Here is a 14,804-nt window from a genome sequence, read left to right as displayed (position 1 = left end):
GGGTTCCGCTTAATTTAGGGACAACGCAGCGAGCCATGGAAAGAAAAATCATAGGTGTAACGATAATAGACCGGAAGCGGGCAGAGTGGGTGAGGAAACAAACGTGGTTTACTGAGATTCAAGTCGAAATCAAGAGGAAGAAACGGGCTTGGGGAGGGCATGTGATGCGGTCATCCAGACTGCACCGCCATCCTTGGGCACACGCGCAACAGGAACGCCACTGCGCAAAAAATCTATCAGGAGCAGAAGATCAGAGGATAGGGAAGCTCTCGTGGCGAGGAGACTGACAGGCATAGTCCAGGCTTAGGACCTTACCGTGTGCGTTGTGCCCACAAAATTAGAAGCGCAAAGGCGCAGGGAGAAAGAGGCCGCAACCTGAAACTTCCCAGCTCTTCTCATTCCCCTCTGCTCCCGCAGACCCTCCGCTTGGGCCGGCCATTCTCCCTGAACAAACCGCTCTGGTGACGCCTTGAACAAACCGCTCTGGTGACGCCTTGAACAAACCGCTCTGGTGACGAAGAAGCTGATTTAAGCAAACGCGCATCAGGGCGCGAGCGCCGAGCAGGAGTAGAAGAAGAAGAACGCGGCCACCGAGGAAGACGCAGGCTACGGCTGAGCCGCCTTTAGAAATGTAAGTTCCCCGCACTCTCCAGCGTCTATTGTGCTTGGTCTGCGGCACGCAGATTGCGACCGATGGCTGTCACCGCTGTCACCGCAGATTGCGAGCGCTGTTTGGTCACCGCCTGTTTTGTTCCCTCGTCTATGGCGACTGCATTACGGGACGTTACACGATTGTTTCTATCACCTGCTTGTTATTCCCTGTTAATATCCCCGCCACGGAGGTCGTGGCACCGAGCACGAGTTGGCACGATCGGAGCCCGGCCCCCTCGCTGGTCCATGTACACCCGTGTGCTGCGCAGTGGCAGCGCATCCGAAAATCCCCCCATCCGTCACGGCGCAGTTCAAGCGCCCCAGCTCGCCTTTGGTTCCCACTGTGCAGCTGTTGTAATCAGGAACTGTAGGCACCGCAACACAGCAATGCCGGGATTGTCATTTATGTCGCATTTAATATGCCGTGCATGTCCCCACAGTAAAAACCTCGAGGGGACACTCGAGCTCCGCTTGAGGGTATAACGCGGCAGCTTTAACGGATCCCTTCGGCAGCTTGGCGTCCTCCTTGCGTGTCGTGACATACCAGCGCAGCACAGCAAAAGACACAGTGAAGACAACGGGACGGACACACAAGCGCTGTCTCTCCGCAGACAGTCTTTCTCTACACTACATTCATAGATTGCGGGCAGTCCTCAAAGCGATGCTCCGCTGGCCCGGCAGGTGGCGGCTTCAAACACAGCCGCCGGTGGGGGTGAGGTCTGCCACCTGCACCGGTGAGTACTCGTCGCATAGTCTGGTGGGCAGGTTGTGATGACGTCACGTGACTTTTTTCGCTCGAAATGGCGGGTTTCCAGCAGAACGGGAGCCTTAGCGTAAAACTTGTCTCGTCACGGAGATGTCGGTGGCTGACCACACCGACGCTGCATCCGCTCGTTAAATGCGGACCACGCGGTGGCGACGCAGATGCCTCCGGCGCGGCCCAGCACCAGCCGGGAGAGCAAGCACGGCCAGCGCCGCATGGTGGCCGTCGTCGGCTCCGCGTCTTCGGTCAGCATCGCGCCCTGCCGCCGCTCTCCAGAGCACGTCCCCCAGGAGATCCCCGACCAGGTGCGCACTCTCGCTGCTTCCACCGAGCCGAACCGAGTGAGCACGAAACAGTGGGGAACGAGGATGAGGATGTCTTTAATGGCGGTGTTATTATTTTAAAAAAAAAACAGTAAACAGGGCCCGTTTGCTCCTACACTTCAGCACACTAATTGCATCAATGTTGGGCTGAAGGTGATGCAGTTCCCGTCAGTGCCGCAAAAGGTCGCGCTAATTCGTCGGCTTCTGTTTCGACAACTTTGCAGCGAGTGGTAAGCGTGCAGATGCCAGATGAACTGCTTACTGTACCGGGCCGCCAATCTACACAAGAAGCGGATGAACACACACACACACACACACACACACACACACACACACACACACACACACACACACACACACACACACACACACACACACACACACACACACACACACACACACACACACACACACACACACACACACACACACACACACACACACACACACACACACACACACACACACACACACACACACACACACACACACACACACACACACACACACACACACACACACACACACACACACACACACACACACACACACACACACACACACACACACACACACACACACACACACACACACACACACACACACACACACACACACACACACACACACACACACACACACACACACACACACACACACACACACACACACACACACACACACACACACACACACACACACACACACACACACACACACACACACACACACACACACACACACACACACACACACACACACACACACACACACACACACACACACACACACACACACACACACACACACACACACACACACACACACACACACACACACACACACACACACACACACACACACACACACACACACACACACACACACACACACACACACACACACACACACACACACACACACACACACACACACACACACACACACACACACACACACACACACACACACACACACACACACACACACACACACACACACACACGTATATATATATATATATATATATATATATATATATATATATATATATATATATATATATATATATATATATATATACCCATAAATGGAGGGCTGTAGGAATAACAGGTGCGTGATCACGCGCGGGATCATGAATAAGGCATGGCAGAATAAAATCGAATCAAATCTTTATTTTCCATCAGGTGCTACAGATGGAGGGGCTACGGAGAAAAAGCTGCCACTTGGCGGCTTGACGAGTCCGCAGCCCTATATATAAGGCAGCGTCTAGACAGCACCAGAGAATAAACAAGCGATAAACAAATCAAGACACTCGATCAACGCAAAATAAAAGAAAAAGTCCTGAGCCAGATAAATCAAACACTGTCAGCACCAAAGAATGAACAAGCGATAAGCATATCAAGACTCTTGATCAATGCAGAAGAAAAGAAAAAAGTCCTGAGCTAGATAAAACAAACACCAGAAAAGACGAAATCACGTTAGTGAATCAGCAAACAGGTCTAACAGGTCTAAAGTTTAACAGTGGAACGACTAAATAAATCAAAATTCAGTGACTGTTAATAGCTTAACAGAGATGGCAGAGAATAACACAAACGCTCCATACCAGAATTCAAGCGTGGTACAGCAACCTTTCAGTTTTCTCTACGTCTAGTATTATAACATTTCTCATTTCTTTCCAAATGTGCCAAGGCAAGGAGGCTATGAATATTTTTTTCACTTCATATTTAAGCCGAGCACTCAAACGGTAGCGGTATAGCTTGTGAGCTGTAATAACATGTGCACGGTGAAAGAATACTGCAGTGGTTGCATTATAACCAGCATTGTACACGTGGCGTAGATACCGTTTTTGCAAATGGAATATTTTTTTTGTGTTAGAGAAAGTAGTCGTGCCCCAGACAAGTTTGGCAATAGTTGACGTGCGGATAGAAAAGAGAATTATAGACCAATATTTTTGTTTTAGTAGAAAGCATGTATCGGAGACGACCGACTACACCAGTTAATCGAGCAAGTTTGGCTAATACAAAATTCACATGAGATTCCCAGGACAGATTGGCAGTGAATAGCACACCAAGACATTTGAAGTGGTCAACAGGATGAGAGTTTAAAACAATATCGGCATGAGGACGAACAGGTTTATTTTTCGACGGGAAGACAACTGATTTTGTTTTATTTTCGTTAATCTTCATGTAATTGGATAAGGACCAGTGCTGCAGTTCGACTATAGTTTCATTACAATCACTGATTAGTTTATCGATGTTATTACCAGAAAAAAATATGCTGGTATCATCTGCGTATATAATATATTTGGCGTTCTGATTAATGTTAACAATGTCATTAATATACAGGTTAAATAGCAAGGGGCCCAATATGCTGCCCTGTGGAACACCACAAGGCAGTGGCAGGACTCGTGATCGCGAGTTGTTTATTTCGACTATTTGACATCGATGAGATAAATATGATTGCAATAACTGTAATCCACCCCCTCGTATACCGTAAAGGTATAGCTTCTGCAGCACAACATCATGATTCACCAGGTCGAATGCCTTGGAAAAATCGACAAATAGGCTGAGTACTATTGCCTTGCTTTCAAACTGTGTTAAAATATACTCTTTCTATTGAAGCAGAGCTAATTCTGTAGACATATTCTTCCTAAACCCAAACTGGTGTTTCGTTATTATTTCGCAGTGATCAGCAAAATTTACAAGCCTACAGTGTATTATTTTCTCAAGGGGCTTAGAAAATATAGGTAAGGTAGACACCGGCCGGTAATTTCCCAGTTCATTTCGGCTTCCCTTTTTAAAAAGCGCTACTACTTTCGCGGTTTGCATTTTCACCGGAAATGTCGAGGTCACCAGACATTTATTTAAAAATATGCGTTAAAACTGGTGTTATGACATCTGCGACATACTTTGCTAATGTTATTTGAATTTCGTCAAAATCCCTACTGCTGCTGTTCTTTAATTTCTTCCTGTACATTCACTGGCTGTAGAAATATTGATTTTTCATTCCGCGTGCTGATATATCGACCTGCATTTGAGGAGCTTCCTGGCGCACTCATATTTGTAAAAAAATTACTGAAAACATCAGCCAGTTCCGCCTCGTGCAAAGCTATGCCATTAATCGTTAGTTTAGAAATGCAGCTGCGTTGGTTATCGCGACGCGATAGCGTGTTTAATTTGTCCCAGAGGAACTCACTCGGCACATTTTTGTCGTCCAGAAAAACGTGAGAAGTACTCTTTACGTGCGGTGCGCAGTTGTTTCGTTAGTTGGTTCCGTTTAAAGACGGCCAAATCATCAGGATTGCGGGTGTTTAAGAACTGTCTGTAGAGCTTATCTTTTGCTCTCATTTGTTGGTACAGTTCATGTGTGACCCATGGCTTTTGAATTTTTCTACTCTTTTTGCGGCTTTTAACAGTAAAATGAGCATTGTACAATCTTTTGAAGGTATCTAAGAAAACATTGTAGGCATTGTTAGCAACATGTATATTCAGGAATTCGCACCAGTCTATTTGAAGCAGCTCGTTCCTAAACGCGTTAAGAGCCGTATCGGTTACTGGCTGGTAAAGACTGTCAGCAGACGAACTGTTTAGAGTGCGGGTAACTTGTAGACAAAGGAACACGGGAAGATGATCATTAATGGAACATGATATGGCACCAGCTATTATATCTTGCGATGAAAGGTTTGTTATGAATATGCCTAGCACTGACTCACATTCAGTTGTTATTCTGGTTGGTTCATTATTAACGCTGTCAAATCCATATGACAAGAGAAGGTTGTTAAAATTTGTACTAGTAGGAGTGTTAACACCCATATCAATATTATAATCACCTGCGACTATCAGCTTATACTTGTTTTCTACAACAAATGAAAGAAAGCCTTCATAAAAATAAAAAAAATGTCGAAATATGCCCATTTGGTGGCCGATAACTGACCGAATATATTACATTATCTGCAATTAAAATTAACACTTCATAGTCTGGGGTCCCTATGCTAAATGAATCAAGCAGTTCACAGTCCATTTGTTCCAAAGTTAGAATTGTAGTGCCACCTCCGCGATCACAAGGGCGGTTGATGTAGTACGTATTGTATATAGCCTTTCATTCTGAAAACGTAACTCTCACTCGTGCTCCATTTTTCGCAGAACATAATAACAGAAGAGCTAAAAGAAAATTTACCGAAGAATTCTTCTAAAGAAAATATTTTGTTGCGGACAGATCTTGCATTTAGGTGTACACATTTTAGTACGGAAGACCTAAAATTAAATACCGTAATGTTCAGGCCATCTGGAGAGTAAAAGGTGTGCTCATACATCTTTGCCCTCTTCCCTTAAGTATAGCACTCAGTGCACACTTCATTTCGGCTTAAGGCGATCAAGGTCGTCGAGGCATTTAATATGGATTGCGTTTGCCCCATCCATCATCAGCACAAGAACTTTCCCATGGGTATGCCATACTTATTTGAACATGGCCTCTTTCGCCCAGTTTTCTTGTTGCTAGAAGCAGTTCTCGGTTGTGTCTGGTTAGGTTTTCTTGGATGAAGATGTTTGGCTTAGCCTTTTAAGTTGTTCTTCTTACTCAACCACGATTCCCTGATCCCCTGCCTTGTGAAGCGCACGATTATGCCAGGTATCTTATCTTTCTGAGCGGGCAGCCTCGGTGCCGAGACAATGTCCTGTTCGACGAGATGAGGCGTCTTGAGCTTATCTGCAACCTCATTCAATATCGTGAGCAAGTTTTCATCTTTCAGAGAAGGAACACCATGAACTTCCAAATTAAGCTGCCTATTTCTAAACTCAAGCTCATTTATTCTCGTCGAAGTTGTACCTGAGCTGATAGGTTGTTTTCATCCCTTGCCTCCAGTTCTTGCACCTTCTTTCTGAGCACTCTAATCTCATTTTCTTGCACACCGATTGTGTTTTTTAAATCTTCAAAAATGGCCGACATGTGCGTGATAGATTCTTCCATGGCGTCCACTCGAGGTACGAGGGCTGGTAGGCTTTCAAGCTTCCGATTAATAGATGTAAGGATAGCCTTTATATCTCCATTGGTCTTAATTTCATCACTGCAGCTACCATGCGACGCCGAGCTCCGACAATCTTGGCATCGCCACGCTTTCTTGGCAGGGTCAGATTGTCCCTTGAAAGACTTTCCCGCTAGCCCTGCACATTTTCCGAAATTGTACTCGTGTGCGCACTCTGAACAAGCTACGCGTCCTTCGCTCTCAAGAAAGACCACGTTACAAGTGCAGCAGACGTTAGACATGGTTTTCACTGCGACAAGATGCCGCTAGAACCAACACAGGAACGTACACTACATGTCTTTGGCATCGACCGCAGCACAAGCACCATCAAGTAGAAGAATATGAGTACAAACTAACCTGCACAGTTTCGACAGCAGAGTAAGTGGTGATGTTCGCAGGGTGCTGCTGCCGCTGCCAAAAGACCGCTTCGCCAGGTGCTTCCAATTTATGTACGGTCGGTGGCTCCGTCAGGCGCGCAGGCGCACTGGATGCTTGCGGCGATTATAGCAGAACTGATTTCGTGCGAAGCCGGTCGTGCAGTACAACAGTAACCAGTAGAACGGTGACTTGAGTAAGCCGGGCAGCCCGCCGTGTCCGATGGGGCAGGGCAGCGTCAGACGATCCAGGTAAAGACCGCGCTCTCCGTCGTATCTGCACAGTTTCGGCAGCAGAGTAAGTGGTGATGTTCGCAGGGTGCTGCTGCCGCTGCCAAAATCGGCGTACACATATGAATCAACGATTTCACACACTTTCATTCCTGTGGATTATGAAAGATGGGGTGCTAACACATTCTCTTCCATTTTGGCTGGTCTGGTGCGCCTCTATCAGTTCACGCTCAGCCTTGTCTTTACTTCTAAGTATAATACTAGCGTTTTTAAGCCTAGAGTTAATTTTGAAATGAGGAAGGTGAATGACTGATCGATCGATGTTGGTGATCGACAAAGTCTTCTGATGTTTCGGTGATCCGGCGACACGTTGCGGAACAGACTGGACAAGTTCTTCGAAACACTATCTCTTTATTGTACGGGCGCTCACAGGCGAGCTGCCCTCCGATCTCCGCTGTTGGCACCGAAAACTCGCCTTCTGGGGCCCTTTTTGTGACCAATAGGAATGCGCTTCTCGGAGCCAATCAGGAGAATTTCGTTCAAACTGAAGGAGCCAATAGCACGCCGGTGCTCACGTTGTTGTTGTCTCGCGGGCACTGCGCGAAATGCACGAAGATGTTGCTCATTTCCGCTTGGTTACAGCACAGAGGTACAAAATCACTAAAAACGCCAGCGGAAGCTCAGGGAAACCGAACACCCAGTCTGAACAGCGCACTGCCCTGGTCGTGCTCCCCCCTTCTGCTGCCCGCTCCGAGGCACCCGGCCCGTCCCGCGGTCCGCCGTTAAAAGCCATAAATTCACACGCGACTCCCTCTCGAAACCGCAGGGGTCCGCGCTTCGGCCGCGTCTTGCGGCCCGAGTGCGACTTTACAAGGACGGGCCTCCTCACTGCCTGTTAACCGACGTTGCCGCCATCCGCCGCGTTTGTCGCAAAACAAACCCTTTTCGGCGGCGCCAGGATGGCGGCTTCTCGAGGAGCCCCGAAGAACAGCCAACACACGAAAAACCAAGGGTGCCCAGCTACCGGCTTCGGGGTGCGCGCGCGATCGGTCCCGGAGCAACAGCTCGGCAACTTAACTCCTATAGGTTCACATTCCTTCTGTTCTTCCTTCCCGCAGTCCTTGCAGCGATGCGGCAAGTGCGAGCCGGCGCCATTTCTCAGCGAGAGCTCATGCTCCAGCTCCCGTAAACGATCACTGAGACACCGGCCCGCATGATCGATGTACTCTTTCCCCCAAGTCAGCGGAAAACGATAAACAACGGCACACGTCACCAAAAGATCGGCGTGTTTTGTTTTACGTTCTATTTCTTTGGAATTTTCACTGTCAATCGTGCGGCACAATGATGCAAGTTCACGGGGGGGGGGGGGGGGGGGGGGGGGGGCAGAAAACATCACAAGAACTTTGACAGCCGCTTCTGCATGGTTTCAATAAACAGTTGCAAGTAGCGCCTGTCTCCTCGTCTCTTCCTCTGTGCTGTCCTGTTTGGCGCCTTATTTTTTCTACAAACCATGCGCCAACTTGCCCCGCAGCGTGTTTTGGCACGTATGGATGTCCTATCAGTCGTTGGTTTTCGATATGTAGAGACCGGCATATGTCGTTCCGAGTGAGTACCCAGCTCCGAGCAGCTTCCCTTCTCCTTCGAGGCCTGCTGGATGCGTGTGAGCAGGACCTGAGGATAAATGCACACTATATGCGAAAACAAGTAGCCGAAATTCCCATTTATGCATGGCTGCATACTTGGCTAAGGACAGTCTCTGTACGAAGAGAGTGCCGCGACGATCGCATGCCGCCGATGTTTCTTTCCTTTGGAGGCGCAGTGCTGATTTTCTCGGCGTGTATGCGGCATGTAAACGCGTCCTCGGCCGAATGCGCGCAGGTGTTCTACAACGACACGGCGCCACGGGTCCAGCCTCCACTGTTCCAGAGAGTTCCTGTGTACGGGCCTCCGCCGAGCAGCAGCGAAGGCGCCGCCGCCTCGAACGCCAGGTTGTGGCCTCCTGCCATTTGCGACGCCCTGCAGATCGCCAAATACGTATTGTTAATTTCCTCGTCCGTTTCGACCTCATAAAGTGCATTGCAACCCACTCCGGTGTGGTTGAGGAGGAGTACAAGCTCACAAGTTGGAAAGTTTGAGTAAACAACGCGCCAACAGCTCTCCCGTTCCCCACGTGCGCAGAATTCTTCGCCTATTTCAGGAGCTGCGTTCAGTGTTGAGTAATCTGCGGGCCAAGTTTGCTGAGGTGTTTCGACGGCGCAGCACCCACCGGCTGTCCCACGAGGCGGGCCTCCCCAGGGTGGTGCTCAAGTCCAGCGTCGTGGTGCTCTCGGTCGCCTTCCTCGTGCTGCTGGGCGTCGCCTGCGTCATCATCGCCAACAGAAGTGGGTCCTCACCACAGGAAGGCACAAAACTGACGCCATAGTTATGCGCCATTCAGATGTCGGGATCGCAATAACTTTGGAATGATCATCACGGGCGCATAATAATCAATCATCTATTCTTGTTCTTTCCCGCGGTAGCAGCCCTTGCTCTACCGCCTTAGTCTGTACTCGTGCGCAATAAAAGCACTAGTCTGCTCATTTCTCCTCGTCCCGTGTGTCGCGGTTGCTAGAATTAAGAGCGCGAGACACGCATAGTGCAAGCCTAAGTTCCCAAAAAGTGCAATGTTCCCCAGACGGCAAAGGAATGTCTCGACAGTAGGCGTTTTCAGCATGCACACCGGATGCCTCCTGCACGTGCGCAGTAGGCATCCGGTGTGCCTCTCCGTCTCCGGCACGCTAACAAGAGAGATTGCCGGAGACGTACTAGAGGAGACTTATACCGGTTTTACGCACGGGAGCCGAACATGCGCAGTGGTAAGCGCGTGGCCGGGTAGGACCACTGCTCAGTTGAGCTGGCGTCCTGTAAACCTGTACAAGTCTTCGGTAATGCCTCTCCGGCTTTCTGAAAACGCCTAATAACTGTGCAAGCGCTCAAGTGACGGTCTGGTTTCGTGGGCAGCTTTATATTAAAAGTTTTCAACACGAGACCATAGCAGGGGGAGCTTGTTCCTTTCGAATCGAGGTTGACTTTTGTCCCGAAGATTCTGTTACGCGTTCGACAAGAGTTCTCCCTCTTCGCTCTGGGGCAGCTTGTTACGCACCTGCTTTTACAGCCTCTATACGTTGGCCGGCGCTGCGGAGCCGAGAGGTTCGCCTGAATGCCGCAAGTGGCGTGAAGGTCGGCCGGAGGGCCGGTCTCATTAGCAATGGGCTGTGCTGATTAGGGTGACGTCCACTTTGTAGAACACATTTATTTACTGGCATATATCGGTTACAACCATGAATGGTCGTGCTACCATACCACATTGCGAACAGCTGTAGCTGAACCTCATCGCGTTTCAGATGAAGCCCAAGTTTCTGCACTGCCGAGAAGTAATAACGTTATATTTTCATGGTGTTTTCCTTCTCGCCCTCAGCATCCAGTATGAGCAAGTTTTTGCAAAAGAATGCGACGATGGCGGGTAAGCATACATACCACGCACTCATTGAATCTAAGAGCTTGCCGACCGACTCTTCTTGTGTCCTTATTTACTACAGTCGCTTCCTTATCAGAGGAATTTACCACGGCAATATATCCTGCTTGCGGCCGGAGCAGCATTGGGTGTATCGCTATTCCAGTATGCACCGCAACGTGGCATGCAAGCAGAGCGACAGAGGGTCGGTAGTTCCCTTACCGTCCACGCGGAACTCTCGGAGGCTGCGGTCGGGGGGGGGGGGGGGGGGGGCTCATATTTGCTCAGTGCAAAGGGAGGGGGGTGTCATATCCTTTGCACTTATGAATGGGCGGCGGCGATCGCCTCCCCACCATCTTGAGTCTGAGCCCTCTGTTCAGAAGACGTGAATAAAGCTGCTGAATTTGCTGCTGCGTGTGTTAGCGACGTATTGGTGTTCACAGGTTCATTATTAGCTTGAGTCAAGCGCCAAGTGAACGGGCAGGGTGGCGGTAGCCACCTCAAAAAATCTGACTGTTATGTAGTCGCTTCAGGCTGACGAGGGAATTTCATTAAATGGGCCCCTTCCCTGGCGAGCGATAACGTCAGGCTCACATCGCTGCATCTGCTATTTTTATGTTTATCAGGAGCAATGCCACCGACGCGTCATGACTGCCCGAAATCTTCTACCTCGGCACCCCTCTAGGATTCAGTTTACTATCTGCCTGATTGCGCATGCCTACTGAGCCTCCAAGATGTCCGGATACTGAGCCCGTCCATTCGATGGGCGACGCCGGGGCACAAGCCTTCTCTTCCTCTCTCTCTTCTTACACTCCCTCCCTCCATCTCCCCTTTCACGCCCCGGTGGCTCTAGTTAGGACGGCCGGCTACAGTTGAAACACTTCCCGCCGCTCTGATTCAAACTCTCTGGTGACAAATAGCCGAAAAGTTGCGCCAACTGACGGACTGCGTGACTGCCGCCGCGGCGAGTGGTGCAGCCTAGCAGCAGCCGAAATGAACTGCCGCCGGCCGGAGCCGTCGCTCCGTTTACGTTCGCACCATCGTTACGATGGATCCCGCTATCCACAATCAAGTTCTCGCAAGCAACTGCGGCCTGCCATTCAGCGATCTCAACCCCACACAGCGTGCAATGCTTCTGAGGGCTGAGGCGGCGGGTATGGCAGCGTAGCGCTGAGGAGTCGGCAGCAAGCCAAGCTACAGGTGCGGCAGCTGTCACGGCCGAGCCACCTCAATGACTAATGAGCAGAGACGTACTTAAGTTTAGTAATAACAGTCCTCGTCATGCAGCCCAGCCTCTTGGTACCATGACGAAGCGGACATGCCGAATGGTGCGCTTGCTAGCGCCGAGGCTCGTGCGACATTCTCCTCGTCGCACGAGTTGCTCTGCTGCTCCGCGCTTGCAAATTGAGGCGCGTCGATAAAGAAACCACCCGGGCACGCAAGGTGGCCGCCTGTTTTCTTTGGATTCCAGGTTGTCTTCTTTGCGGCTTCTTCGTGTGCACCAGCTATTCTTCGCGCACGTTTGTCAGCCTCAGAGACCCGTGATTCTTTCGGGTATTTCGTCACCGCGTTTGTGTTGGCGAGATTAGCAAGATTAGCCTGCGGCGGTATGCCCATATTTTACTTCTTGCTCTTTTGTACCTCATAAGAGCTTTGTTTCTCTGTGGTCTTTTCGGGGCTAGGAGCTGGTATTCTGTCGATGCAAGCCAACTTCAATTTCTCCGCAGAGTCCCTTGAAATCGAGGACAACGCAGCGAGCAGTGGAAATGGAAATGATAGTTGCAGCAGTGAGAGAGCAGTGCAGCTGAGAGAATGAACGCAAGTCAATGACGTGCTAGTCGAAATCGAGAGGAAGAAATGCGCAGGGCATGTAATTCGAAGGCAAGGAAATGGACGGTCGTCAAGCGATTGACTGGATTCAAACAGAATTAAGGGACGGGAGAATTAGTTAGGTGGACGGATAAGTTTGCGGGGATAGGTGGCCGCAGATGGCACAGGACCGGGCTGATGATCATGACTCACTAGGGATCGAGTGCCTGTACCCGGCACTACACGCATCTCATGCTGCACGGCGGCTGTCCGAGACACGTTAAATATCATGTCAGCTCTTCTTTGTCGGAAAACAGTATGCTCATCATTAAAATTACATTTTGCCTCTCAGTCATGGCAAAAGCAATAGTGGGCAGAATTTTTTTATGCGTACGGTTATTACATAACCGGCCGCACAACGGCAATGGATTACGCCTGCTTGGCGAGGAGACGTGCTCCACCACAACACACGGAGACAGTAGGGAGTAGCGACCGCAAATTTGGAAGCGAGTACGGGCCGCTTCCGAGTAAACACCGACGTTTATTTATTTATTTATTTTTTGCAGCGAAGACGAAGAAAATGTCTGGCTCGCAGCTTGCTCTTTCGTGTCCGCACGCGGGGTTGAAATCCCCGAGGGAAAGGGGGGGGGGGGGGGGGGCTCGAGCTTAGCTGGAGCTGAAGTGCCCCCCCCCGCTCAGCCATCTCCACACGCCACACATGTACATGTTTAGCACAGATGCGGCATGCCCCCGAGTTAGGAGAGCGGTCTCAAGGAAGCAAGTTCAGGAAGCGGGCAGCTGCGAACGGCAGAAAAGCACACGTTGGAATGGAACTAGCCAGGAGTTGTTGCCACGCTGCAACCACACAACATTGTGCAAGCAGAGGACGCGCTACGAGCTTGTCATGCATGCACGTCGCAGAACAAGCTTTGCTGGCGCGCCCATTCCGGGCAGCGGGCAAACATTATTAAACCAAAGCAGAGGAGAATTGAAGGATTCTGCCAAAGGGGTCACTTCCCTCGTGGATGGCAATCCAAAAGAGCGCAGCGAGAACACAGTCGAGGAGACCGCCTAGCGAGAATGAAATGGCAGCACTTAGTTTGGCCGGAAAATGCCCGGGAGAAAGGACACTGGTCATATCCGCCCTACGTAGTCGGGACAAAAATGTCACGTGGTCCATCCGATATACCCTTTAAAAACTTAAAAACACGCTTTAAAAACACGCGCCGGATTCTTCCGATGCAGCCGGAAAAACGTACAGTACCTTAAACCACGGACTTTTGAAAACAGCCAATGCGCTGAACTCTCCATGCAGCTTGCTAAGAACGTAGTAACGTTGTCGTACCAAAAAAGAGTGATGTGGTTTGCTGGACCACTGAAATTCGGCCGTAAATTTCTGCGTGCAGTGCAGCCGACAACAGCCCGGTCGACAGTGCTGGGCTCCCGCATGGCGCAACGGGCAACCGAAGCAGCAGAAAACGTCGCAGCCAAAGCAGAAACTACGTCAAAGGGTAGTGTACATTACATATACAGAATTTATGTACGTAACGACCATCGGTCCGCGTGGCCTAATGGATAAGGCGTCTGACTTCGGATCAGAAGATTGCAGGTTCGAGTCCTGTCGCGGACGAGTTTTTTTTTTTTTCTTTCCTCTTTATATTTACAGCGTCTGCTAATAACCTGCTAGTCGAGAAGCCCCACGGAATGCTTGGAGCTGCATATATCCAAAAGACTGTCGCCCCTCGGGGTAAGTGCAGCTCGCACCTTCGCGTTATCCGTCGACCGGTTCACCCTTACACAAGGAGAAACGAAACTGCACAAATTTTCGTATGTGTCATAATAGTTGCTTATTTAGCAAAGCTACTCACTGACTTAAAATCAAGTGTTAAACGCAGTATTTGAGCTGCACCGGAAGAATGTTAACTGTTCCCTGACCACTATCCAACGATCACAACGAGCGCGTGATGCTTTCCAAAGGGTTGCCTCGTATGCAACCCTTTGGAACAGATGGTCACGTTGTAGCGCCCAGCCAAGAAAAAAGGACAAAAACAATAATAAGCAAATCGGGAACACAAACCTCACACACACACTAAAGATGACTAGGCTTTTCAGCTTTCGATCACCAAGACCATTCGCT

The 14,804-nt window shown here is 49.7% G+C and overlaps 1 protein-coding gene and 1 non-coding gene across 2 annotated transcripts in view; both read left to right on the top strand.

Moving 5' to 3' along the window:
* Positions 1-554: 554 nt before the first annotated feature.
* LOC144118313 (neprilysin-1-like) overlaps positions 555-14,804 on the top strand; it is a 73,034-nt gene continuing 58,784 nt past the window's right edge. Inside the window, exons 1-7 of the mRNA XM_077651277.1 lie at positions 555-631; positions 1,576-1,719; positions 9,244-9,353; positions 9,625-9,746; positions 10,823-10,867; positions 14,074-14,178; positions 14,334-14,414. Coding sequence (XP_077507403.1) covers positions 1,576-1,719; positions 9,244-9,353; positions 9,625-9,746; positions 10,823-10,867; positions 14,074-14,178; positions 14,334-14,414 — 607 coding nt within the window. The 5' untranslated portion in view covers positions 555-631. The remainder of the gene's footprint in view (positions 632-1,575; positions 1,720-9,243; positions 9,354-9,624; positions 9,747-10,822; positions 10,868-14,073; positions 14,179-14,333; positions 14,415-14,804) is intronic.
* TRNAR-UCG (transfer RNA arginine (anticodon UCG)) lies at positions 14,225-14,297 on the top strand. The gene has a single exon. It is a non-coding gene; the product is annotated as a tRNA-Arg (tRNA).

The sequence above is a fragment of the Amblyomma americanum genome, chromosome 2, assembly GCF_052857255.1.
Source record: "Amblyomma americanum isolate KBUSLIRL-KWMA chromosome 2, ASM5285725v1, whole genome shotgun sequence".
In the NCBI taxonomy this organism is placed as follows: Eukaryota; Metazoa; Arthropoda; class Arachnida; order Ixodida; family Ixodidae; genus Amblyomma; species Amblyomma americanum.
Note: the sequence above shows the minus strand (reverse complement) of the source record. Positions and strands in the feature narration are given on the sequence as shown.